The sequence below is a fragment of the Nesoenas mayeri genome, assembly GCF_963082525.1.
Source record: "Nesoenas mayeri genome assembly, chromosome: 5".
NCBI lineage: Eukaryota > Metazoa > Chordata > Aves > Columbiformes > Columbidae > Nesoenas > Nesoenas mayeri.
Window position 1 is genome coordinate 68,414,271 of NC_137548.1, and position 26,053 is coordinate 68,440,323.

At 45.6% G+C, this 26,053-nt stretch overlaps 1 protein-coding gene across 2 annotated transcripts; it reads left to right on the forward strand.

Moving 5' to 3' along the window:
* Positions 1 to 1,106: 1,106 nt before the first annotated feature.
* PAK6 (p21 (RAC1) activated kinase 6) lies at positions 1,107 to 24,235 on the forward strand (the record flags this gene model as incomplete). Of its 2 annotated transcripts, XM_080345128.1 has the most annotated exons (9): positions 1,107 to 1,194; positions 10,652 to 10,860; positions 14,271 to 14,888; positions 17,265 to 17,756; positions 17,990 to 18,123; positions 20,908 to 21,034; positions 21,222 to 21,347; positions 21,995 to 22,129; positions 24,068 to 24,235. In XM_080345128.1, the coding sequence occupies 9 exons, from the start codon at positions 1,107 to 1,109 to the stop codon at positions 24,233 to 24,235; spliced, it is 2,097 nt and encodes a 698-aa protein (XP_080201254.1). The 2 variants fall into 2 exon arrangements, with proteins under 2 accessions (XP_080201254.1, XP_080201255.1); XM_080345129.1 differs by lacking the exons at positions 1,107 to 1,194; positions 21,995 to 22,129 and having other exon boundaries at positions 10,657 to 10,860.
* Between the last annotated feature and the right edge of the window lie 1,818 nt (positions 24,236 to 26,053).

A 26,053-nucleotide genomic window follows, 5' to 3' on the forward strand; every position in this document is an offset into this window, starting at 1 on the left:
GGTGCTGCTCATCTGCAATGCAAATAAATTGGCAAATGATTCTATAGCCAGCCATATAGCCAGCAATTAAAGCTTTCCTGACAGGAACGACTAGGAATTGGTGGCAGATCCTGAAATCTGCAGCCAGGCGACACAGGCGGAGATGTTGGAATTTGTTAGAAACTGCAGCAGCTCTAGGCCCTGAGGCTGTGGAGCCAAGAGAGAAGAGCTAACAAGCAAGTCAGAGCTTTAATAGGTCAGCGGTGAAGTGGGGGGGTGAAAAGGGTGGGGGGGAATGGGAGGTGATCTCCCCAAGGTTTCTGCCTGCAACCCAGCTAACCTCGGTGCCCAGGTGTGACTCTGAGCTCTTTCTCTCATCCCCTCTAGGCAGCAAAAGGAGAAGACAAGATTGTCCCAAGAGGTTCTGCTGTCGGTGTGTGTCATTGTCCTTGGAAGAGGAATTTGAGGCTTCTCTGCGCTGAGTGCTTCTGTGTCCCATCTGCTACCACACCCTGAAATCAAACTCGGCAGTTTAGGTGAACCAGGCACTGTACAAACATGTCAGACTTGCCTCCACCCCTTTTGCTTCTCCCGCTTTCTTCAGCCGTCTTTCTCTCTGAAGTTTATCGGCGTGTCAGTGGATTCCGGTGGCAGAGCATTCCCACGTCACCTCTGGTGACGGCACAATGAGGAGTCGAGGGTAAGCTCCTTCCCATAGATTTGGGGATCAACATTGACTTGCTCGCTTGCTTTAAACCACTAACAACACTGTCTTAATGGCTGCTGTTTTGTGCATTTGGCGATTTGTTTTCTCAGTGTACAGAGGATTGGGTTTGTCAGTTTAAACTAACGTCTTCACTCCCCAGTGGCTGTGCTGCCACAGCTTAACCCCTTCCCTTCGGAGCTAAGCCTTGCCACTGCCAAGAATTAGTGTAATGATCATGCATATGTTGGCAGTGCCAGCCTAGGGCAAAGAGGGGAATGGTTCAGAGGGTCATACAGTTTTTTCTCTCAAGGGATGGTTTTGGAAGGGAAGAAAAACCAGGAGCTGGATTCTCTTGGGAAGGAATTTACTTCATCTTTGCTCCTATAGCCCAGCAACACTGTCCTCCAATCGGCTTTGCTGCATGACAGTGGGAGAGTTTCCCTCCAGACCCTTCTTTCTCCTTTCACTTGGAATTGTCCTCTACCGGCATTGTTGCAGCAGGGTTGCCAGTAAGATCTTGTGTTTTTTTGCTTTCCAATGTCTTTTGGGTGGGCCAGTGTATGGGTCTGTGGTACCTGGGGTCTAGCAATTTAGCCTGTTGACACTCAAAATGATGGGGAATGTGGAGAGGAAAATGCGTTGTTGAATCTTGCAGGGTGATGCTCTTGAAACACTGGGGTGAAGAAAGGGTTAAAAATAACTCTGGATGATGCTTGAGAAAGCAGACAGCATGTCAGGAACATGCATGCTCATTGCGTTTACGCGAGACATTGCAACATCTCCTTTTAAGTCTCTTGTATCTGCAAGGACCCTTGCCATATCTTAGGAGGAGGTCTGACTGACTCACCAGTTAAAGCCCCTTGTGTCTCTGTTCCTGACCTGGCTGCTGTGCTGGCCAGGATCCTCTCAGCACACCTACTGAAGCCACGCTGTAGTACTCGTGTGTACGGATGTGTGAGTGTATTCTGGCTATACGAAAGCTGGCTAATCTCCTCCTATTTAAGTTACAATCTACAATTCTATTGGGTGTTTGTACTTAATTATTTTTGTCAAGGTGGTAACCAACATATACAGCCAGGCATTTACAGCTACAGAAAACAGTCCTGTCCATTAATGTTTGCTGATGCGTTTGCTTTCTTCTTTGCCAGGTCGTTAATGCTTTAATGTGTCTGGGGACAGAGTACTGAAAAAAACAGAAGAGAAGTTTGTGGCTGGTGAGTGCGAGTTCTCGGGTGAGGCTGGGGATGTACATGCAGTAAGAGAGATTTGCTGAGTCTTCCTCTGCTTTTCTGAGTTTTGTGACTGGGTAAAACCTGAGTCAGCTGTGCCCCTGCACAGCTGCTGGGGAAAGAAATGCTGTTGCAGGGCACTCTCTCGAGCCCTGTCCCACTGAGGAGTCTCATTTTTGACTGTGTGATGAAGCTGTGTATTGATTTTCATATTCCACTCTGCCTTGGTATGTGCATCCTGTGTGCTAGGTGTGAGCAATGGTTTATGGAAAGAGCTATAAGCAAATAGTTTGCTGGATTAGTGACTGTGCTTCCAGATGGACAGGGGTTATTTCTGTCCGGATAGGTGTGAGTATGTACGTACCTGGAAAGAATATCCTGGGTCCTGCTGCCGAGGCTTGCAGAACTGAGGAACACAACTCGTGCTTGGTTGTGAAATGGTTTTCATTCCCAAGGAGAAGCTCTATAAAAGTCTGGCTGTCCTACCTCCCATCAGAAAAAAAGAGCACCTTTTAACCTACTTCTCTAGTGTGCTTGGGGAAGTTCGCAAGCAGAAAAAAGAGCTAAATACTTCGTGCAAATTACTTAAAAGAGCTTGCAGTAGCCTACTCCAACTGCAAGTAAAAATTTGGCCAGGTTCTGAGTTCTGCATTGCACATCATGTTTTCCTGAGGGTACCAACAGAGGTGCCACGCTGCAGTTTCATCACATTCAAAGCTGCACATCGGTTCTGTACATGCACAGACACAAGCTCTGAAGTCGGCAGGAGCAGCTGAAGGGTAACCAGCGCGTTGGGCTGCATGGCACCGAGAGCCAGACACAGCACAGCAAACTTTCCCGTCTTGCCAGGGGAGCATCTGGACAGGGGGACTAGTTTCCTTGTCTGTTGTACTCACCCTGCTCCTGCACCAGTCCCATTGGCTTTGCAGTTCTCATTGGACAGACTCAGAGCAATGGAGGACAGAATCAGGACTTGGCTGATACAGGTCTCGTTTTTAAGGAACGTCTCAGGATGGTTTCTAAAGTTGCAGGATTACCATATGGCTTGAGGGCTAATGCACTGAGACTTGGTCATTAGTGATGTTGTTTTGAGACTTGATCTTCTGTTTATCTGGCATACGAGAGCAATGTGAATGTAGGGTGACAATAGACTAAAAGTTGAGATCCATTTCCCTCAAAAAACTCTCAGGAAATTACATTCACCCTAGGGCTGAGCCATTTTAACTTGTAGGAATTAGTAATTGGATTATTTTGTAATTAATTGATGAACAGAGGGTAGCTGTAGACAATAACAGTTATTTGTCTTTATTTGTGTTATGAGCGCACCTCAGGTTTTAACGTATGGAGTGCTGTGTGACCACTCCTAGTCATGATGTGTTTTTCCTTTCCAAACAGAACAGAAAAACTAATACTCTCTCGGAGAAGCCTTGGCTGCTGTGATGTAAAGTTCCGTACTGGCGTTGGCAGTAGCGAGCAGGAAGGCGGTCAGTCGGCAGGCTGTGGGCTTTGAGCTAACCTGTCTCTGCCACGTTTTGGGGCACACCACCTGGGCTGCAGTCTTCCCAACAGTCATCTCAAGGGGGTATAACCCAAGTGAACTGCCTTGAGGCTGCTGACAGCTATTAAATAGGTATGTACCTCACTTTGGGAGAACATGAAGATCATAAATAGGGACTAAGATTGTTTAGTGTTGTTTGGGAGGTAGTTTCACTCTTCCATCCCTATACTTGGATGATCTGGGGAGGCACTGTGGTGGCTCTGGCAGCCCTTCGCCATGCTGCTGCAGCGAGGATTGTGATCCGGGACGTGTGTGATCGCCGGTACCTCTGCTGGGCCAGGTCTGCTTGCGAGCAATTGGCCATGCTCATCGAGTGCACGGCTCTTCCTTGGCTCCTGCTCGGTGCTTCCCAGCAGTGAAGTCTGTATTCTGCACATTTGCAGCGCAGAGCTACAGCTTCCCTCTCGTAACCCAGAGTGCCAGAGGCAGCTGGATCTGTGACCCATGACGTGGCACAGAGGAGCTCGGAGAGGTTACCGTGCAGACAGAGCCGTGGGACGTGGCACTCGGTGTTTCGAAGAGCTGTGCTTGGAGGAGCGTGTTTCCCAGATGCAGCCGAGCGCCTTGGCTCCTTCGTGTGTCATGTGAGCTGGCGTGCCAGATGTGGCCCCTTCACTTGTCCCAACATAACCCCTTATCTGATATGTTAGCTGTTGCTATTCACATGAATTTTTTGAGGCAGAACCTTAAACGTTCTTAATCTAAGCTCAGTAGCATTTTTGTGCTCATTTGGAATGGGTCTGTCACACAAGGCAGTGGAGAGTGAAGCCCTGTATCCTGCCCTGTCTTGAAACTCTTTGGTATTCTGGGTTAACAGCAAAATACAGACTCCTGTTTTTAACCCTGATGCATCCTTCATGGCAAAATAATGCCAGTAAACCCATTTGAAACAATGTGGTTACTCTTTGGCAGTAAAGTGTGCATGTGTACAGCAGGTGTCAAAGGGATGCAGTGCTGTGTGGTTTTGTGTATCCAGAACAGTGGACAGTCCCACTGAGTATTTTAAAGGCTGGGAAAAAGGGTCATAGTTGGTACAGTCCTTATGTCTTTGCCTTTTGACTTGCAGCATGCATCTCACTGGCTTGGGGGGAAAAGCATGCGATGAGTTGCAGCTTTCCCTTGGTGCTGTGTGGTATTTGCTGCCTGTAATTCTCTCACAAACCTAACACAGATGGGAAAAGGCTAATCTTATAATGAAGGCATTGGATTGCAGCTGAGATTTGGGTGTGATTTCTGTCTGTGCAGCTGTTTCTGTCATGGCGTCCAGACCTACATGCTGGTGTCAAGATCAAACCTGTGGTCAGAGCTTGTCTTGGCTCCCACTGGGGCTGTGCACCCATGTTTTCTCTCCATGGAAGCCAGGGTGTGTTTGGCCTGAATCTGGTCTTGATGTGAAGTTAAAAAGCAGACAGGAGACATACCTGGAAGCTCTTTTAGGTTTGCTAATCTAGACATAGCTGGGAAGAAACGGAGCTAGTAATTTTTTTGTCTCGTCTGCAAATGAGGTTAATAATTCTTTTTCCTTAGCTTTTGTCTCTTTAGATGAACCCCATGGAGGGTGGGGCCTGACTTCAGAGACTGGCACTATGGGACAGTGACTTTAGTTGGGCTTTTTAGGGGACTGTAAATAAACTGGAAAACTTGACTACTTGTCAAGGGAAGAAGCCCATTAGCATTTGGGACATGCCTGTACTGCTGTCAGAAAGTTCAAGAGGTCTTTTCTTTGCAAGTGCTTTTGTATGTCCCAGAATGAATTTGGTCTAGTACAACTAAAACACACCTAAAAGTATGTTACTGCGTAGCATCCAAAACAAGCTCAGCACATAGGCGTTCACTGCGTTTCAGGTTTGAGTCCTAATTTATGAACCAGGAAACGGAGCAAGGGAACATGAGGCCGCACCAGAGCCTTTAGAACCCTGCTCAGCGGAGCCAGGGCTAGGACTGTCAAGCAGTTGTGTTCTTTTTCCCATTTGTCAAAAATAAATCCACAGATATAACAAATATGTCCCTCCCTGAGTTTATTTCTAATGTAATGTTAATCTGTGCACATGTGTATGTTGGGGCAGGATTTAGAGCATTCCAGCAGTTTGTGCTGCTACTTCACTCCATGTAGCTTTGCTATTGGGTGCTGGCGGGGGAGAGAGGAGTGGAAGGAAGAGACTTGAACTAGGGGAAGTGATAGCACAGCAGGCAAACATTCACTCTTCCCTTAGTGGGAGAAAAGTACCTGAAACCAGAATTGCAGATGAATGTGGAAGGAGTCATGGTGGTAATGCTCTGTGCTCTTAGATCCCATTTCAGGTTTCAGACCATTTTGCTTTTCTTTCCCCCCTTCCCTCACCCTTTGTTGTCGTTTCTCACTGTGTGAAGTCACATTTAGATTTGTAAGCTCCTCAGGGAAGTAACCTGTCATTTTTCTTTGTCTGCAAAATGCTCTGAACCTTTATGGCTTGTTATAAATAACCATCATGTCAGAAACCTCAGGAGGGCAAACGTTAGGATTCTAGAAGGTATGGGATGCAGTAAAATGCCATGTGTGCATATTCACATGTGCATATGCATGAACACATGCATCTATGGATACAACGTACGTCTAGAATGGCCTATTTAACTCGTGCTGCAGTTGAGATGTATTATATGACAGTGACCAGCATAGCAGAGTATGGAAATATGTATTTCCTTTTAACTGGTGACATCTCTGGGATCTTCTTCATCTTCCTCCTCCAAACTCAATCTGCATATTGCAGTTCCTCAGGTCCTGTAGGAAGAGTTCTCCTCCCTCCCCTCGCCTTGCAGCTGGCCAGAGTAGCCTGGGTGTGAGCTGAGGGAGAGCTTAGAAATGCTGGGGATGGCTTTCCTGAGCGTTATCTCTTGTCCAGGAGGAGGAATGTACCAACTGCGGCCAGCTCTGCGATAGCAGCGCAAGGAGCACGGAGGAGCCAGTTCGGCTGCTGCAGCAAGGAGGGGGAGGGAGAGCTTATTTTTAACTGGAAACTAGACAAGTGCGGCTGAAGTAGCTCTGTGCTGTCTTGCTATCACCAAGAGTACGTGTGAGTGAGCAAGCGTGCGAGCAGTTCCGTACAGGGCATGTGTAGTACTGGTGTGGGTAGCTGTGTGTGCACAGGGTGAGGCAAGGCAGCTGAAACGCCAGTGGGTGCTCGCTGCTTTGTCTGAGCGCTTGAACTCTTGTCGTGTAGCGAGCAATTCCTGATAACCTTTATCTACTGCTTTTTTCAGTGGGTGGATGCTTTTGTGCGTGCTGCTCCTCGCCTCTCTCCCAGCCATTCCTCCTTCCCTTCCCAACTCTGGTCCCCTTTCTCACCCTTCATCTTTCCACCCCTTCCTCTCCCGCAGCCTGACCCTTCTCTCTTCTTGCCCCTCCTTCCCAGCCGATCCCTCCCCCTCTCTGAGCTGCTGGCTGGGGGATTTGTTCTCATGCTCACTGGCAGATGTGACAGCTTTTGGAACTGTATCATCTAGGAACAGCTATATCTGGAGTTGAAAAACCTAACGTGGTTTCCCAGGCAGCAGGAATGGATCGCTGAGAGAATTTCCATCTCCGACTGCTTTTGTCTTGTGGTAGTGAATTTTCTTATTTGTGTTTGTGACATTTCTTATAGCACAGTTGTCAGCAATGAATGAAAGACTGAAGTCTAGTAGATTATTATAAAATCAGTGTCACAGTATTTGTATTATATTCAGGAGATGCTGTCTGCGTTTAAATACAGGTTTGGCTTGATTTACAAAATTTTATATGCGTAAAATGTTTTTATGAATTTCTTACTGAATTAGAAAAGGCCTGTTTTATGTATTTTATTTAAACGTTCTTTAGCTGGCTATTGGAAATACAAGTAAGTAGCTCTTGCATGAAAACCAGAAAGTGAAACGAGACTGGTTGAATACAGACATTCTCAATGAAACGCAAAACCTACACAGATTATTACAATCCACTGGATTTCAAATAACTATTTTTAGTGTATGAATTTCATTTGATCTTGATGCCGTGTGCCTTTAAACCACCTGTCTGATAGGGCAACGTCTTTATAATCGGAGATTGATGCTGACCATATAAAGCAAATGTCATTGGATACCCAGGGGTGCGTTGTGTTTGGAGTTGATGACATTTTGTTGTTTTAAGATGTCTGTAATAAGGCAATAAGGCAGGCGCAGGCCATGGCAGCTAGGCGCGATCACATTGACTGTGAACTTGGTAGTTGCCTCTTTGTGGCTTGAGGAAGCATGCCTGTGTGTGTAGGATCTAAGTGTGCTCCAGGTGTTGATTGACAGGCATGGTGATTTAATGTAAATATACAGATGTGCTGTTTATGCTGATGCAAACTGATGTGCTGGCATAGAACTACTGTTCTATTTGAAACCAAAATATCACCCAGACTTTACAAATTTGCATTTTGAAGTAGTTTAGCTAGAATCCTTCTCTTTATGGGGACATGACTGAAATATTTAGAAAACAGTTGATACTACAAGTGCTAATGTTTGTGGTGCCTGTGACACCACATTTTACAGAACCCCTTGCCACCTGAAGCAGGTAAAGAGAAAACTTAAAAGACGCTTTGTGCTGTGCCCTGAATATTTTCTTATTATGATGAGGAGTAGAATAGAGAATCGGAACAGGAGACAGAAAGGTGCTAGTTAAAATAGCGACATGGCTGTGTCTGGAAATGCCCCTGTTCTGGTGGGCCAAGCAGCTGTCACAACTGATGTGTAGTCAATGATTCCGAACTGAAGCACTTGATATAAACTACAGATACACTCTTTGCTTCCCTTGGAGGCTGTGAAAGCTTCTCTCTAGCACCAGCTGTTGGTTTGAACAGCACTAGCACCATGAGCTATTAGCATATCTTTCCTTTCTAGGACTGTCTGCACTTCTTTTTTTCCCTTAAAGAATTGCCCTATGACTTTAATCTTGATTATTAGTTAATATGCAGCACCTAAGGGGCCTTAGAGATGAATCACTGTGTGTGAGTAGCTGCAATACAGACCTGCAGCACAGATGCTCTTCCCATAAACTCTCCATTAAGATGTATTTGAGTTTTCATTGGAACACATTCTAAGCAATGATTATTTTGACTGCAGAACCTCTCCTAGGCAAAGCAGTTGCTTCCAGCCTCTTTTATAAGTGGTGTTTTAGTTGCCTAACCTTTTGCTTGCTTTATTAGCTGGGAGGTACCTTCAATAGGCTTCTGGACACAATATTGCGATAGGCATTGGCAGTGTGTGAAGCCTGTATTTCAGCAAGGGTTGCATGACTGGAGGGGTTAGGTGGTGCGAAGGTCCTTCTGTGACATACAAACGCTTTCCATCCCAGTGACTACAGGATCACGGTCACCACATTTTAAGCAAGCGTGTATGCATTTTCAGGACCTCTGTCTAGCACTGGGAAGCAAAGTCGTCATTTACCTGGTGTCTGCATTTTGATCCCTGAAAGAGTTCTAAGTGGAACAATGTGGGAAAAGTTTGACTGTGAGGGACAAAAAGCGTGAGGTGTGCTGGTGTTCGAGACTAGTGTCCTCTGTGTTCACGTCTGCACCACAACACGTTATCTCTCTATGTGTTCTGTGTCTTTGACCCTTGCAAATATTTATTCAGCACAAAAAGTTGGAAGCTGAGGTCCTGTTATGGGGAAGAGCGATCGAGGAAGATGCAGCCTTCATCACTTGAAGTGACGCTAGTGAGAGACAACCGGTACTATTAAAACTGTCAGTGGGAAGGGAAGAGCATATCATTTTTTTTTTCTATTGGTGGATGTAAATACCTGTACAGTGTTGGTTTGGTTGGTTGGTGGTGCTGGTGTGTGTTGTGGTTTTTTGTGTTTTGTCTTCCCCCTGCCCCCAGCTAGAGTTTTATTGCTGAACTACCTAAAAAGTTTTGACACTGGGTCTGAGCTTTGTCTCATCTCTCTTATGGCTCTTGCTGCTCAGTTCATCCCGTGCATTGACAGAAAGCATCTTGGAGATGAGATGATGAGCTCTGGAGCACACCAGTTCCATTGCATCCACATAATGGATCTGTGTGGATCTGCTCATTAGATGTGTTTCTTCATCAGCAAATAGGAAAATGTAACTTAAAATATTTGTAACTTCAGAGCCATCAAACCACTCAGTAGAATCATAGAACAACTCAGGAGAGAAGAGACCTTGAGATCTCTCCTGTCTTTTGTGAAGAGGCTGTGTCCATCTATTGCAGTCCTCCAGTTATTCAAGCTTTCCCACCTTTGACTGCGTGAGGAGCTCCAGTTCTTCCTTTTTCTTTGTATCTTCCCAGTTTCAAAAAGGTCTAAAACTTTTGTCTTTTTATCTATCTACATCTCTTTTTTTGGGGGGGCTATAAAGTCTAAATTGAGATTTTGAACATCTCTTTTGTTTGGGTATATTTAAGTGTTAGCTAGTTTTGGCTTGTTGCAACCGTGATGGCTGTTCACACAAACTGTCTCTCTCAGCCCCCAAGGGAAAAGAATCTTGGTTTTTAATTTTAGCTTCTTCAGCCACCTGCTGACAGTTTGATTTCCACCTTGCTTGCTCTTTCCACCTTTCCTTGCTCTCTCCCAAGCCACTAGAAAAAGCGAGATCCAAAATCAGTCTTGGGTAGCTCTCCCTTTGGCAACAACTCTGTCATCTTTAAATGGGAATGAAATGTTCGTTACTTACTTGGAGTAAGCAGTGAGAAGGCAGCCTGCGCCCTGTTCGTAACCAGCCTTCATTGCAGGCTTGCAGTGGAATCAGTGCTGTCTCGCTGGCTGGACTCCAAAGCCATTTAACCTGAGTACAAGCCTGTAAAATATAAATATGTATCTCATCTATATTTAAAATGTTTATGTTGAGCAATACGAATTTGTAGAAATAAAGGATATCAAGTGGTAGGAGCTCAGCTACAGATGTAGCAGGTGTCCTTTGGTCTGCTGAAACAGGAGCGCTGTGTCCCTAGAAATCCCAGCTCAGCCACCCACCTGCTCAGTGATCTTGAGCAAGTCATTGCTCTCGTTCCCTCCGTTTCCCCATCTGCAAAAAGCAGATGATTAACTCTGTTGTTAAAGTGCTTGTCACTGGAGAATGTTCTTAATACAATGTAATTAAATAGTATAATTGAGATGTGATATTACTGATGGTGCGTATCAGACGTAGACATGCAAGAGCACTGACAACATTGCCTTCTCTGATTCAGGCACCATGTTCCGCAAGAAGAAGAAGAAACGCCCGGAGATCTCGGCTCCACAGAACTTTGAGCACCGTGTCCACACTTCGTTTGATCCAAAAGAGGGCAAGTTTGTTGGCCTGCCACCTCAATGGCAGAACATTCTAGACACGCTGAGGCGCCCCAAGCCGGTGGTAGATCCTTCAAGGATCACGAGGATGCAACTCCAGCCCATGAAGGTAAGAGAGGAAGACTGCTCCTTGCTGTTCCTTGGGGGGCCCCCAAGGTGAGACAATGTTTCCATTGCCCCATATGTATTGAAGTGGGGCCAAGGGTGGGATCCGCAAGGAATTCTGGGAGCAGCAGGGTCTCGGTTTTTGTAACACCATCTTTTTGTTGTGGTGATAGTATCTTCATCAGCAATAAGGACAGTAGTATCCTTCACTGTTCCAATAACCAGCTGGCTGCCTGTCACTGAAAGCTCCGGTGGCAGCTGACAGAGCCTAGGATGTGTTGAGCCCTTGTGCAGGGAAGCAGAGAGGAGAATTTGTGGAGGGACCTGTTTTAGCAAGTTTGTCATTCTTGTGGGTGAGCAAATTTGGCTGGTAATTAAGTTGACAGGAAAGGCTGAGTGGGAGCGAGCGGGGTAGCACTCCCTTGCGGTTATGGATGGCTGAGTGACACAGGGAGCAGGACTAAACGAGGGCTTTTACAGCAGCAGTTTAAGAGAAAGTGGGACATAGTAAACAGGGAACAGCCTTAAAACAATTCCTTCAGTAAGGAGAAACAAGTTCCTGATGTTTGTAGGTGGGTGTGTTTAGATGGATGGATGGATGTTGATAACAGCATCTGGGGACTGTGTGCTCCTCAGTGACTGCAGAGACCTGCAGTGTGAAGAGGCAGATCCACGCTGAGCTCTTGGAGAAGGCAATGAGGGATGGTGACAGAACTGTTGTGTTTAAATTCTTTCTAGGGGCCTAAAAACTGAAAGGTAAATTGTAAGGTAGAGATGTTACTATTATACCTGGATTTTAGGAGGGACATAAAAGAAAATAGTTGTCTGTCTTGATGAATATGTTCAGCTTTTGTGTACAGATGCTTAAAACATGGGGACTAAATGGGACTACATTTTCATATAATGCAAGTATTAATGCAAAATGAAACCTGCACTTTAAAAGGTACATCAGGATCTTTGAGTAGAACGCTGATTTAGAAAGGAAGAACTTGCTCAGGAAGAACAAGTAAAAGAAAAAGGGAGGAGGTGTCTTCTATTTTATGGTGTCCTGAATGTGCTTTGCAGTCCAAAATATAGTAGGAGATAGGACCACAATCCAGAGAAGAGAGAAAAAGTGTAATAAAAGACCAACTTGGTTAGATCGGGAACTCTCTAATGAGCTTAAGCTGCAGGAGGATTGCTCAGAAGGGTGGAAAATGGGTCAAGTTATAAAGGGCAAATAGAAAAGAAATGTATGTAGGGATAAAACTGGAAGAGCAAGGCACAAAAAGAGATGTTGTTCTCAAAGAACACAAAGGGCACCAAGGAGACATCATCAGTACACCGAGGAGTAGAAGGATGAAGCAAAGAATTTGTTGGCTTCTCATTGTGGAAGGAAGTTAATAACAGATGACACTGAGAATTCTGAAGTGTTTAATGACTCTTCCTCAGTCTTCATTGAAAAGGTTAACTGTGATCAGTGGGCTAACACAATTAACCCAAGCATGAAGAGATAAGAATGCGGGCTAGAATAAGAACAGAACATGAACAGAAATGAGACTTCTTAGATAAGTTACATATTTTCAAGTCAGCTGGGCCTAATGAAATTCAAGGAATTGCGGATCAGTCAGACTAATTTCAATTCCCAGAAAGAGACTGGAACAAATAAGCAACTAATCTATTTGCGAGCACTTCCTAGGAGATAGCAGGGTAATAGGCAGCAGCCAGCATGGGTTTATCACAAACAAATCACGTCAGGCAACCCGACTTCTATCAATCCCAGGGTATCCCACTATGGCTCAGGGCAAACCGAGAGCTCTGGCCTCCGTCTGACCGCAGGCAGGCGCTGGGCACTGCGCCTGCGCCGTTCCTAGAGCCAACTGAGCAAGTTCGCAAGTTTTAGGAAAAGTATACTTAAAACAAGAACTTGGGTGTGGCTGTTGCGATACAATGTGAGCAGGAGGAGACCGTGGAGGGATCCTGCCAAGCACTCTGTGACGTGGGTGTGCGGGTTACAGCCGTCCCTGCTCAGCCTCGCTGGGGAACTGGTGCGTTCCTGAGGTGTGCTGGGACGTGTGACGTTTCTAATGGATGGGGTACAATGGACAGAAGGCTCTTCCCACCCCACTGACAGATATCAAAGACTGAGTTTCTGACCATTTACTTTTGGTATCTTTTTCCCCTATTGAGTTGGGTACAAAACTGATGGGGCCAGTTTGAGGCATTAGTGTCCTCAGCGGGTTGTTAATTAATACTGGCCAGCGGCCGGGGCTGTGGGGGAAGGTGCGTTTATGTGGGGGGGAGCTGTTTTGCTACAATAGGACCAAGAGCAGAATTTCCTGCTGCAAGTGATGATGTGTATGCAATGATAGGAGCCAGATTGTCCTTTCTTCACCTTGTTTGACAAAATCTTTCTTTTCTATCTTTCATACTTGGACACTGAGCAAACTGGGTGCTTGTTTTGTGTGCTGTGGTGGCATTCTGGCATACTGGAGCTGCTGTTTCGCACCAGCTAAATATTAGGCTTAGTGTAATTAAAATTCAGCATCTTTGGAAGATCCCTGGAGTTCCGCTAGCAAACAGGAGATTGCCGTCACTCCAGGGAAGGATTTTCCCCAGACAGAGATTCATGGAACTCTAGGAGTGATCCTGTGCTGTGAATTTCTGTGAAGAAATGCGACATTTTGGTTCCCGGCACTGAAAAAGCTTCTGTAAGAGCACTACAGAATACACAGCTTCGAGTGTCCTGCGTGTATAGTGCTGTTGCTCTTTTGGATGGGAGCCTTGTTCTTCCTTGTTTGCTTACAAGGCAGTTGGGAGCTGTTGTGACCCTTTGTTCATCGTTTTTAATTATAATAGCTTGGCAGAACAGAGGAGGGATGCAGTGTTGGAACAGTGTGGTCTTCACTGGTCAGAATTAAGATGCATTAGCAAAAATTGTAGAGAATCAGACTAAGGGAGGCTGATTAGAACACAATTGAAAGGGGTGCAGGGGAGAGATGAACCTTGACTTGGAATAGAAAGGTGATTTTTCCAGGTAGAGCTTGGGGCATGCTGCAACTACTGAGAAATGATACTTTCAGGAGCTTGTTGAGCCTAAGTTGGTGGTGTGGTGGAGCACAACTTGAGCACAAGAGAGTCAGGAGTGCTGAAAGCATCCCAGTTTTGCTAGAATGTCCTTCAGAATGTGAGTGCAGCAGAAGTCACTGTTCTGCCTGAAAGCACTGCTGCCTCCGCCAGAAGGATGGAACCCAGTGATTCCTTTTTTTTTGTCTTCAGTGAAGGACAATTAAAAAAAAGACAGAAATAAACATTTATCTTTTTTCCTAACTTTTCTCAGTAATCTTTGGCTAGACAAAGTCTAACCTTTGCAAGATAAACTGAGCCTTCATTTTTACAACTCCAACTTTTCCCCCCCTTCCTTTTGTTTGGCAGACGGTGGTGAGGGGCAGCACCATGGAAGTGGAAGGCTACATCTCCGGGATACTCAACGACATCCAGAAGCTTTCTGCCATCAGTTCCAACACTCTGAGGGGAAGGAGCCCCACTAGCAGGAGGAGAGCTCAGTCCCTGGGGCTCCTGGGGGAAGACAGACCCCCAGATATGTATCTCCAGAGCCCTGAAGCAGACTGGGCAGACAAATATGGAAACTACCTCAATTGCAACGGTGGGACCAAAGTGACCCGGAGGCAAACAATGTGGCCAGATTATAAACCCCGCTTGGAAGGACAGTCTCATCCCAACGGGATGGTAACGAAAGCACAATCCCTCGGGCCGTCAGAGTTCCAGGACGCTGATGGTAGCTGCCTCCAGCGTGTCTCTGGTTTGCAGCACATGCCAACTCTACCAGCGGATAGTGAGAAGACGGGATTAAAGAGCTCGGAAGAGTGCTGGCCTCAGCCTTGTCTCGCACGACAAGCAAACTCCAGGCCCTCAGGGGAGGGCAGCCCTAGCTCCAAATCAAGGGAAAACAGCTTGAAGAGGAAGCTGTTACGCAGCATGTTCCCTTCATCCAGCAGCTCAAACAAGTCAGGCCCTTCCCTGCAGATAAAGGTATAATTTATTCAGTATTTTTGTGAGTGCAGTGTTGACTTTGCAGTTCCAGAGGTTACTTACACAGCTGAACAAATTTAATTGCAAACATCATGCAACCATCTGTTATTATATGATTAATGCTGGAATCAAAATAGTCCTGGAAGGGGGATTGCGTACTCCGCCTAAGCTTCACAGAATGCACTGCTAGGCGGAGCTCAAAATGGCAGCCAGATCTACATGAGAAAGGCTTGTTAGAGGAGCTGTGCCTGCAGGAGTGCAGCTGGGAAGGAGGTAGGGGCCTTACTCGGTTTTGCCCTTCTATAGTAGTAGAGGCACAACTGACACTCCTTTCTCCAGCAAGAGTGTCTTTGCCAGGCCTCGGCGCTTTTGCAGAGAGGACAGTGGTTACCAGTCAAATGGTCCGTGTGCATGGATGTGCTTGAACTGGAGCTGCTTGAGACAGAGGAGTTGGAAAGACCTGGAGGTTATCCAGCCCATCTCTGCCATCGATGGCAGCTGTTTGTCTGAGCTGCTCTTAACGGTCTCCGATGAGTCAAAGCTTTGACTCCCTTACGAATGGAGATGATGATGTGTAGCTGTGATGTGTAAGAAACACACAATTGCAGATGAACTGCACAGGGGATATAATGGGCTGAGAACAGGGAGGCTGGGGACCTTGACAGGCTCCTGTAGTCACCATGGGAAGGTCGGGTGCTCTTTCAGCCTAATGTGAGGGCAGGAGTGGGAGAACCAGTGACATCTCCCAATGTCCAGAGACTGAAAACATGGAGAGAGAGGGGCTGCCAAATTACAGAAGCAGGAAATAATCCTTAAGCACGGCTAGACAAACATGTGTGAGCTTGCGTGCATCTTGTGTGCCCTTTTGCATGCTCTAGGTTATATAAGACTTTTTTTTTTTTTTCTTTCTCTTGAGACAAAACAAGAGTTGGGAAATAAATACTTGGTTGTCGTGAGCGTGTCTCTGCGGGAATGCAGGGGTGGAGCTGGTATATGAGGAGGAAGTGAGTTCTGACAGGCAGTTTGTGTTTGTGCCCTCCTGCACCCAGTGCCAGGAGCTGCTAAATCATCATTTCAGAGCTGCTGTGTGTCAAAATGAACTGTATGCGTGTAAGGCTTATGCAGATTTTACTGTTGACAAAAAATCTTTATTAAACTCTATACAATTACTTTCTGTCTGAGACAGAGAAAATGAGTGCTTTTTAAACATTTCTCTCTTGGCAGTTTTCAATTCCCATACTCATATTATTAACTTTATTAATAATGTGTCTGAATTGTGAGAGAGAAAATACTTGTTGCTTTGAAGTTTTTATTTTGCCCTATAACATAAATGATTGACTTGCTCTTTCTGAAGTTGCTACTTTGTTGGATCCACTATTGTTTTACATATAGCCAAGTATATAATGTATTTGATACCTAACCTGCTAGATGATGATGAATTTGAATTAGTCAGCTTCTCCTGGGTGAGTATTAGTACGCCAAGATTTATCCTTTTTGGGAGACCTATGTGTGGTGCGAGCATGGGAATTATGTATCCTGCAGCCACGTTGCCGCAGGCTGTGATCTTCCTGCATATCCTAAACCAAACTGGGTTGGGCTGCTTGGTACTTGAGTGGGAGGTCTCCAAAAGCCTCGAGTGTTTTGGGAAAGAGCAACTGCTAATTCAGATTGATCGTAGGTCAGTGTGGAGCCAGTCTGGAGGCTGGTGGCTCTGTGCAGCTGGGGTCTTGGCACAGCTGGCCCAGTCCAGGCTGCTTTTCCCCAAACAGAATGCGAATTCTGCATCTGACTGACAGGAAAGCTCCGCAGGTACCAGCGCAGAGTGCAGGGAGAGTTTTCAGTAGGCAGAGTGTAATTACCCAAAGGGAATTAGGCCAAGACATCAAAATGATTTATAGCTTTGGCATGAATCCTCTTTCCTTTTATATATAGGAAGATCAGAGGCACAGAGGGATAAAGGATTTTCAAATTCTCTGCAACACAGGTTGCCCCTGAGTTTTGGTGGCAAGGCTGGAATGCTTTTTAGCAGCTGTTTTTTTTTTCTGTGGGTTTTGGTGTTTGTAGAGTTTGTTGTTGTTGTTGTTGTTTTGAATTATTTTTAAAGCATGTGCTTTAAAAGGTCCTTTTTAAACTGCCTCCATTTGGGGGTCCTTAAAGCACAGCAGCCATCCTGTAACTGATTCTTGAAAATGTGCAGCCACGCCGCTTCTCCTCGTCATGCAGCACACGTCGGGCATAACGTGTAACTCCAGTCTGCTACAAAATGTACTAGACCAGAGTGGCATAACACGCAACTGATTCCCAGCACTTCTTTCTTCTTGTTAATCTAACCATCGCTTTTCCTTTCTTCCACTTTCACGTTTGTTCTTCCTGCAGCCGACTGCTTTCTTCAGGCCACAGCAGTGGGGTTCACCGTGCAGTCCTGCAGCCAAAGCCCAGTCTCTTCCACCAGACCAACCTGCATCCGATTTCCCCAGGATAATCTCAGAAGCTGAGACCCCCCAGAAGTCCCCAACAGTGGAGAAGGCGGCTGCAGTGCCACCGGGCAGGCCCTCACCCGCAGGGTCGCCCAGGAACCACCAGACTCAGACTAGTTCTAGCAACCTTCACCTTCCCCAGGACTCCTCTGTGAAAGGGCAGCTGGCCAGCGAGGACCCCGTGGTTGTGACCCATGAGCAGTTCAAAGCTGCCCTCAGGATGGTGGTGGATCAGGGGGATCCCCGGACATTGCTGGAGAATTATGTAAAGATTGGCGAAGGGTCCACAGGTATTGTCTGTATTGCTCGAGAGAAGCACTCGGGGCGGCAGGTGGCAGTGAAAATGATGGATCTGAGAAAGCAGCAGCGCCGGGAGCTCCTTTTTAATGAGGTGAGTAGAATGACAAGAGGTGGAGATCTGCTGTCCACTGAAAAGCTGTGGTAAAAATAAGGGAAGAGGAGGAGATGTTCCTTTTAATAGAATTCTGCTAGTACTAAGAAGAAAAATGCCTGGGGGGATGGAGGCTATTGCGTTGTGCTCACAGGGTTGTGCGTACTTGCTTTGTTGGATAAAATTGTCATTAGTGATTTTGTAGGGGTTGATTGTCCACTATGTTTTTACAGGTGGTGATAATGAGGGACTATCAACATGTCAATGTGGTGGAGATGTACAAGAGCTATCTGGTGGGAGAGGAGCTCTGGGTGCTGATGGAGTTCCTGCAGGGAGGAGCCCTCACAGACATCGTGTCTCAAATCAGGTACGAAGCAAAATCCAAAACGTTGATGCTTGTGTGCCCACCTGGCGGGCAGGAGCAATAGAGTGGAGATTTTGGGGAGGAATAGGTTCCCTCTGAGATCTTGTGACTGCAGTGCCCTGAAACTATTAGGTTTTATAACTATCATAAATTGGAAGCATGTGACAATACTTCCGATGTAGAAGTGAACTAATTTATAGTACTGATCCCTTTAGATACTCACTCTTCATCTGCTTGATGACCTTCCCTGTAAAACGCAGTACTCATGAAAAGTATTGTTTGCTGTATCTGTTGTATTCTGGCCAGGAAGCTCATTGAACAAGTATTAAAGAGCAGAAATAGTTTTCAGTGGTACAACCTTAGAGAGGTTGAATTTGTGGCTCATTCCTCCGAAGGAGCGCAGCAGAGCCTTGAGATCTGGACTCCTTCCCAAACTTCATTGCCTAAAGATAGCAACTATTGGACACTCTCCTAAATTTGTTTTCTTATCCACACCGCTTCATGTTCGCTAATGCCCAAAATGTTCTTGTAGGGCAAAGCGCTTATTCTGCAATGGCCTCTGGAGTCCCGCTCACAAGGTGTTCTGGTGACGCAGTTGTGCCCATCGTGTTGTACCCCTGACCCTGGGCCCCTTCTCCTGCCCAGCAGTCCTGCGAGGCTGGTGGCTGGTGCAGGGACCGCCAGTGAACCAACAAAGTCTGTAGGATGAGCTTTCCTTTTTTGAAGATTCAGAATTTTAATTGGATTACAATTAGGTAGTATTGCTAACACTAATTGTATTTACTTTTAAAAATTGCAATGTGATTTTAATTCACTTAAGTGCTTTGACTAGCCTTACTGATCCGTGGTGGATTTGAGGCACGTATCTCGCTCCGTTGGGTTCTCTGTTTTGCAAGCACGTCTGTGATGTGTTTGGGAGGCATAAAAGAGCACATTGTCCTTTGTAGCTTCTACAGCCCCTCATGTAAGGAGTTTCTTGGAGACACGTGGACAGGCAGGCCCTCTCGGCCCAGCTCAGGGGCACGTCCTGGGGCTGAGAACCCAGATTTCACTGCAACTCATGGATCTGCTCCTGGACAGGAGAAAGACCATTTAGTCTTACAGAGTGCTGAGTTACAGCGTTGCAGAGCCAGTGAAACTCTTGTAGGTCTTAGCTGGTGCTAGAACCAATGGAACTACAGATAAATCTCCTCAGAATACTTTTTTTTATGAAAGGTCTGTGTAGTTTAAATCCACCAGTGAGACTGACTGAGTTCTATGGTGGGACCTCAACCTAGGTTCGAGTTATTTTACAAAGCCTTCCTTTGAACTAATGGGTGCTTGTTTTCCCATGTAGTGGAAACAGGATCTGTTATAACATTTATCAAAAGTCAGCTGTGAGCCCTTATCAGATTTTCGCAGGAAGGAAAATACCCTCGTTCCACTCATGAAACATTTGCTGAAGGTGATAACTGATTTGCATCTCCAGGAGTGAGCTGATCCTCTAGTAATCTGTTTTAGACTGTGAAATCACTTGACTGAAGCCAAATTCCATGGGTGACAAGCTGAAAGCATAGCTCTCGGTAGAGCGCAGGGGTGGATCAGCTGTTCTTACAGCTCAGGCACTCTGCAATGGAAAGCACTGTTTCTGAATAGGTCAGGTTCTGTATCAGAGAAGTTCCTCTCCTGTTAGAGGTTAAATCAGCGGCAAAAGGAGCCCTCTGCTACCATTCAGATAGATATTCATGGCACGGTGCTGCCACAACATGTGGAGTCCTGGTCAGGTGCTCGGTTTGGTAGAGCGAGATATGGAAAGCCAAACAAGCAGTGGAAGGATAAATTTCTCAGCTGATGGTGCAACCTCCTTCATGAACATGTAGGAATTGCTCGTGTGCATTTAGAAGGTGCTGGTGCTCTCTTCCAAGCACGCTCTGCTCTTCAGTCTCACTTGCAGACCTGGGTTTGAGGAGATGTCATTTCCATGTTTCCAGCTGAGAGTGGTTTGAAACAACTGCTCGAGACAGGCTGAGAATCAAAAGTGCTCTAATTGGGCACTCGAGCTATTCTTTGAAATACTTAACTTCTCGCATTGCTCAGTATAAATGTGCAGAGAACACTGCTGCTGTCCCCAGTTACAGGAAACAGTTTGCATTTCTGCTGTTTTCACTTATACTTGACCATGAAGGATCTTGTGTTGGTGTTCCAAACAGAAAGAGCTTTTAACGGGAAGTTTCTTGGTGTTCCTGTTCAGCCAGTTGAAAGAGAGAGTGGTAAAATTCAGCAGTGTCTTCCCTCCTTTCTAACCTGTGCTACCTTTAGTTACATGTAAAACTATGGTGTCTAGCTGCATGAAACCTGTAGAGGATCCCTATGTTCCTTATCAAAGTACATATTTAGACACTTTCTGGATAAAGTTACACAATATGCCCTGTGCACAATAGCTTTACTGTATTTGCTTTTAAAAAAAGCTGTCTCAACAGTTCCTGTGGCACCTTGGCATGAAGAAGCACTCTTGTCTATCAGAATTGGCTTGAAACAGCATCTTGCAGAATGAATGTAGATTCAAGATTTAAAATGCAATTTCCCTGTATTAGACTTATGAAAACTTAAAATTGCTACCTATCAAAAGAAAAATATTTTCAACAGTAAAAGACAGTCATAGAAGAACAGTAAAAATTAACTAGTGATGGTTATAGGGAACCAAAATATGTATCTGCAGTTCAACACCAGAATTGCACTGTGCCTTTAAAGCAGACCTGTGAGTGAGCACCGTCCACTGCGCTTAAACTGCCGTGTCTTTAATTTCAGGCTAAATGAAGAGCAAATTGCAACAGTGTGTGAGTCAGTGCTGCAGGCTCTGTCCTATCTTCACTCTCAGGGGGTCATTCACCGGGACATTAAGAGCGACTCCATTCTGTTGACACTGGATGGAAGGGTACGCTTCTGAGACAAATTGTTTGCTGTCGTCTGCTGCTGCAGACTTATTCTGTCTCCTTATTTTCTTTCTGTTCACAATCTCATTTGTACCTCGTCCCCTTACTCCCTTTGTCTTCACCTTTGGTGTTTCCCTCCATGTTGTTTACAAATTATTTTTAAGGTTGGTTGCTTTTTTCTTTGTACAGGTCAAACTCTCAGATTTTGGCTTCTGTGCTCAGATCAGTAAAGATGTACCTAAAAGAAAGTCCCTAGTAGGTACGCCCTACTGGATGGCTCCGGAAGTTATTGCAAGGATACCGTACACCACCGAGGTAAGGACCCACTTCCCTAATATCAGAGAAGGTAGCAAATAATATTCTAATGTGTTCCAGGAAAATAACTACTGGCTAAGGCCTATTTAAAATATAAATGCAACTATGACTACAGATTTGATTGTGATTATATTAATACTTCCTAAACCAGTAGAAGACCAGGTTATTCTGCTTTCCGAGAGCAAGGTGTAAACTTAATCTATTCTTACAGCTGAAGCTTGGCATAGGCTTGGATCTGCTGTGGAGCAGACAGATGTTAGCAAGGAGCGGCCTGTGACATGATACGGATCAGTAAATCAGTCAGTGCCATGGAGGGAGGGGAAGAGAGGAGGGAAGGCACAGATGGGAGCTCTGAAATTAGGGGCAGGTGGCAGCAGACTGATTAGTTTTGTTTACCAACCAACCAGGTATAGCACAAGCAGTTACTTGCAGACCTTCGCATGTTGCAACACCGGTGTGGCTCAGCCCTAGGTGCAAAGCTGTCTTTGGAAAACTGCCGGATGGGTCCAATAGCACCCAGTGGGTTAATGTTTTACTGTCTCGGTAATGTTTGTCATGGGTGGGCTGTTGCAGTCTGTGTGAAAGCAGCAGAGCGAGGACCTGTTGCTCTGAACTGTGTGTATTGATGTGGTTGTTGGCTCCCACAGGTGGACATCTGGTCTCTGGGGATCATGGTGATAGAGATGGTGGATGGAGAACCGCCCTATTTTAGTGATTCTCCAGTCCAGGCAATGAAGAGGCTCCGTGACAGCCCTCCTCCCAAACTGAAAAACTTCCACAGGGTGAGCATATCGTCAAACACTCATAAACCTGGTGGTTATGCTGGGGAAACATCCATGTCAGCCGTTCCCAGTAAAGCTGGCTGGGACAGGGATCTTCCCAGGCCAGGTTTCCTGGGGAGCTCTTGGCCCTGGTGCCTCAGTGGCTGTGAGCTGCTGCCAACGGCTACTGCTGGGTTTGGGAAATAGCCCTCAAGATGTAGGGTCGCTGGGGCACACACCTGATAAAGCACATCACAGCTGCTTCAGGTGCACTCAACCGCCAGTATCTTGCTGATGTCGATAGAGTAGCTCATCTTTAGGGAAGTTTCTCGGAGGATCTTTGCTCTTGAGAGTTTCCAGCTTCACGGCTTTCAGGTCTGCAAAGACTGTGTCATGTTTGGAGCAGGAGTGCTCAGTACAGACAGTAGCTTCTGGAGACAATGCAGCTGCTTTGAAGATGAACTCGGCTTCATGGTTTCCTGTGACAAAGTAGCAGTGACATAAGAAATACTGTGATTATCTTTTAGTCCCCACTTAGAGCAGTCCTCCTTTCATTTCAGCCCAAGCCTCTGAGATCAAACAGTTCCTGAGTTATCCAGACTTTCCAATTAATCAGAATATCTGCAGCTGCTAAAGCTGAATTATTTAACAGAGTAGGCTGCTGAACTAACAGCATACACTCCAACATCAACAGCTGCTCTTTCCTCTTTGCCTTCACAACACTAATTAAAACGTCAATGGCACATCCTGGATCCAGTGCTTTTACTCGTGAGGTGGTGTAAAGCAAATTCTGCTCTGGACCGCACAGCTTGCTTGGTGAGACAACCCTGCCTGGTTTTCCCAGGCTGTGAAAGCCAGAGCTATTTATGGTCTTCTCTGCTTTGTACTGGGAAGCAAACCAGTTTCCAGCAGACCTCTAGATTGCAGAGCTCAGCACCAGCTCGGATCCAGTGCTCCATTCCAGCGACAATTAATAGTTTGCTGGGGTCACTTACTGGAGTGTGGGCTGCGCCAGGTTAAACAGACAGCGTCCGGGATCATCTCTGCTGTTTTTCTAAAGCACGATGAGGTTTATTGACCCAGAGTGATAAAGGCTGGATCTTGGCACTCGTACATAGCTGTCTTGTGCCTTCTTCCTTCAGCAATGACAGCGAAGGCATTCAGAGCATTCATGAAATAAGCAGTAGCTTGGTGCGAACAGTATTTTGTGATCTGCTTCTAAGTTAACCAGAGCTGGGAAAATGCCCCCAATCTAAAATGGATGTAATTAGCAGCGTTAAAATAAATAAATATATGCCAAGTTAATTTTTTATTCAGTTTTAACGATGCAGAGGATTACCACCAGCAAGAGATGTGCGGGGTCATTAAGTGCTTCTTGGGTCTGACTTCTCAACAGGCTTTTACGTATCCTTTAAAGGACAAACCTGCTGGGGACATTTAACTTTCCAGTATGCTGTTCTGCAGCTTCTCCATCTTCTTGTACTTGGCAGCATCAGGTTTCCAGACTCCCAAAACCCTTTGGGAATACTATTGAACTACTTTTTCCACAGTCTGTGGCCAGGAAAAAAATAAATTGATCAACCCTTCCCACCCAAGTGATGTTCCTTGGGTGGCAGGAATTCTCTTGAATTTTTGAGCTGTAATGCAGAAAAGATTAAATAACAAAACAGGAAGCAACATCGACTTAGATGGAAGGGCATGGCAGGCAGTCTTGTCTGAATTTGCTGTGCCCCACTAAAAAGAAAAGCACCTGTGTGTCAATGAATGTTGTGTTGTGACAGAAAGTTTTTACCCTGGCATAAGAAGCATGCTCTTGTGTTCCGTTTCTGTGCAAAAGCAGGGCTGCAGACTTGAAATGTGCAGGATCCCTTGTAACCAAACCTACGGCGGCAGCTGTTGTCGCATGCAGTGTTGCCTGGTTCCTTTGCAGGGTTGACTTGGTTGGTTGCTTTTTCACAGACCTCCCCGGTTCTGAGGGACTTCTTGGAAAGGATGTTGACTCGGGATCCGCTAGAAAGAGCAACGGCACAAGAACTTCTGGATCACCCCTTTTTGCTTCAGACAGGACTTCCAGAGTGCCTGGTCCCCCTTATCCAGCAATACAGGAAGCGTACATCCACCTGCTGATTTTACATGAGGGGAAATGCTAGGAAAAAATAATGTTTATTAAAAACAATATAATCATGAGACAAGGCAGTCTCATCCTGTGAATGGTGCTTGGAAATTGTCAGCAATCTTCTTAGAGGATGAATATGAATACTGTCCTTGCAGTCTCAGCCTTTGTGGCTTCTCTTTGCTGAAGACAATCAACATGTACTAGATCCAAATAAGAGCGAGTATGTCTCAAGAACAATGAGGTGTTTCATGACTTGCGGATCACTTCTTCTGAAAATGGCATTTTAAAGCAGAGTCTGAAGTTGTGTATCTGAATGTCTGCAGGTTCCTGCAAACCTTGGCTGCTGACTACTGAACTGGAACTGTATTTCCCAATTAGAAATGTGATCTTTGTTTCATTAGTCATACACTGGAGTCTTGAGCTGACTCAAATGTACATTTTGGGGCACAGACCCTTTTAAACTCTCAAATGATGCACAAAGACTTAACAATTTTTTCCTCTGAGACTTTTTCACAGATGATCTTTATTTCCTTCAGTTCAACATGGACCTAAAAAACTGCCTATATTTTCCCAGGGAGCAGATGTGATATGTATATATTTGTTTCTAAATGGCTTTCTTGCATCAACGTGCTTCTCTTTTGCTGAGGAATATGTACGGTTTAGTGGTCAATCTTGAATCCATTTCACGATCTTGAACTTTTGGAGGGGGAACCCTTGGATAAACGCCTCAAAACGGACTCTGGGAAGACACATCTTGTTGCCACCAGGATCTTACAGTTGAAACTTTGCAACATGCAACATCTCCCTTGCTGGCTGGAGCAGAGAGTCTGCGAGAGCTTGTTCCTGTATTCAGTTTCCAGGCACCTTTCTTTCCAAGTCCTTTCTCCCAGGAGAGGCTGAGAAATGCTGCCCTGAGACAGTTGTTGGGTGGCGCTTTAGAGATGCTCTGGGATGCTGAATGAAAAGGTTTCAGCTGTCCTGCACATCCCAGGAGAGGTTTTTGTGTTCGTGTGAAGCGGTTTGTTGAGCCTCCATCCCCACTACTTGTTGCTGCAGGATGTGGGGAGAAGATACACTTTTGATGTTTGTTTTGTTATTGGTATTCCCTTCCCCACCATCCCTTTGATACATTCCAGAGGTTCCTGGTTGTTTGAGCAGCTCTTTCAGTTATTTTAAATTGATTTAGATATTTTGTATGATACACTTTTTGATCAGTGAGATAGTCAAGGTAATTGGACTCTAGGTCAGGATGTAACATTGTACAGTGCTGGTGTGTATTGTTGTGAGGTCTCAAGAATTTAATCTTACATGTAAAACTGGGATCCTATTTTGAAACTTCAGATAGAAATTTATTGGAATTTAAGTTATTCTTGGGACAGTCCTACTGTCTCTGAAACTAAACTCATAGTTGCATTTTTTCAGAAGATGTGAATAATCTCTATCCTCTGCTATTTACTCAGTTACAGATCCTGCTTCAAAAGTGAAGCCACAGTTGATTACTTGAAGTAATTTGGGATGGAATGAATCTGCACTGCTGCCAGCCACCCAGATGGTGGGCACCCAGTGTGCGGGCGTGTGGGTGGGCTCTGCAGAGCAGGGTGAGACGAGCACCCCACGGGTGGTTCATCTCCGTTCTCTCGCTGATTGCCCTCTGACACCGCTCACCGCGGCCAGCGCGGGGATCGCCCGCACTGGGTGTCCAAGCGTGGGGCTGCTGAGGCTGGTTGAAATGAATTCATTTAGCTCCTCCTTAGCTGCACTGGAAAACTTTTGATGTAAAAAGTTTCTGTATTCCAGATTTATTGCTTTTTTTTTTTTTTTTTAAATGC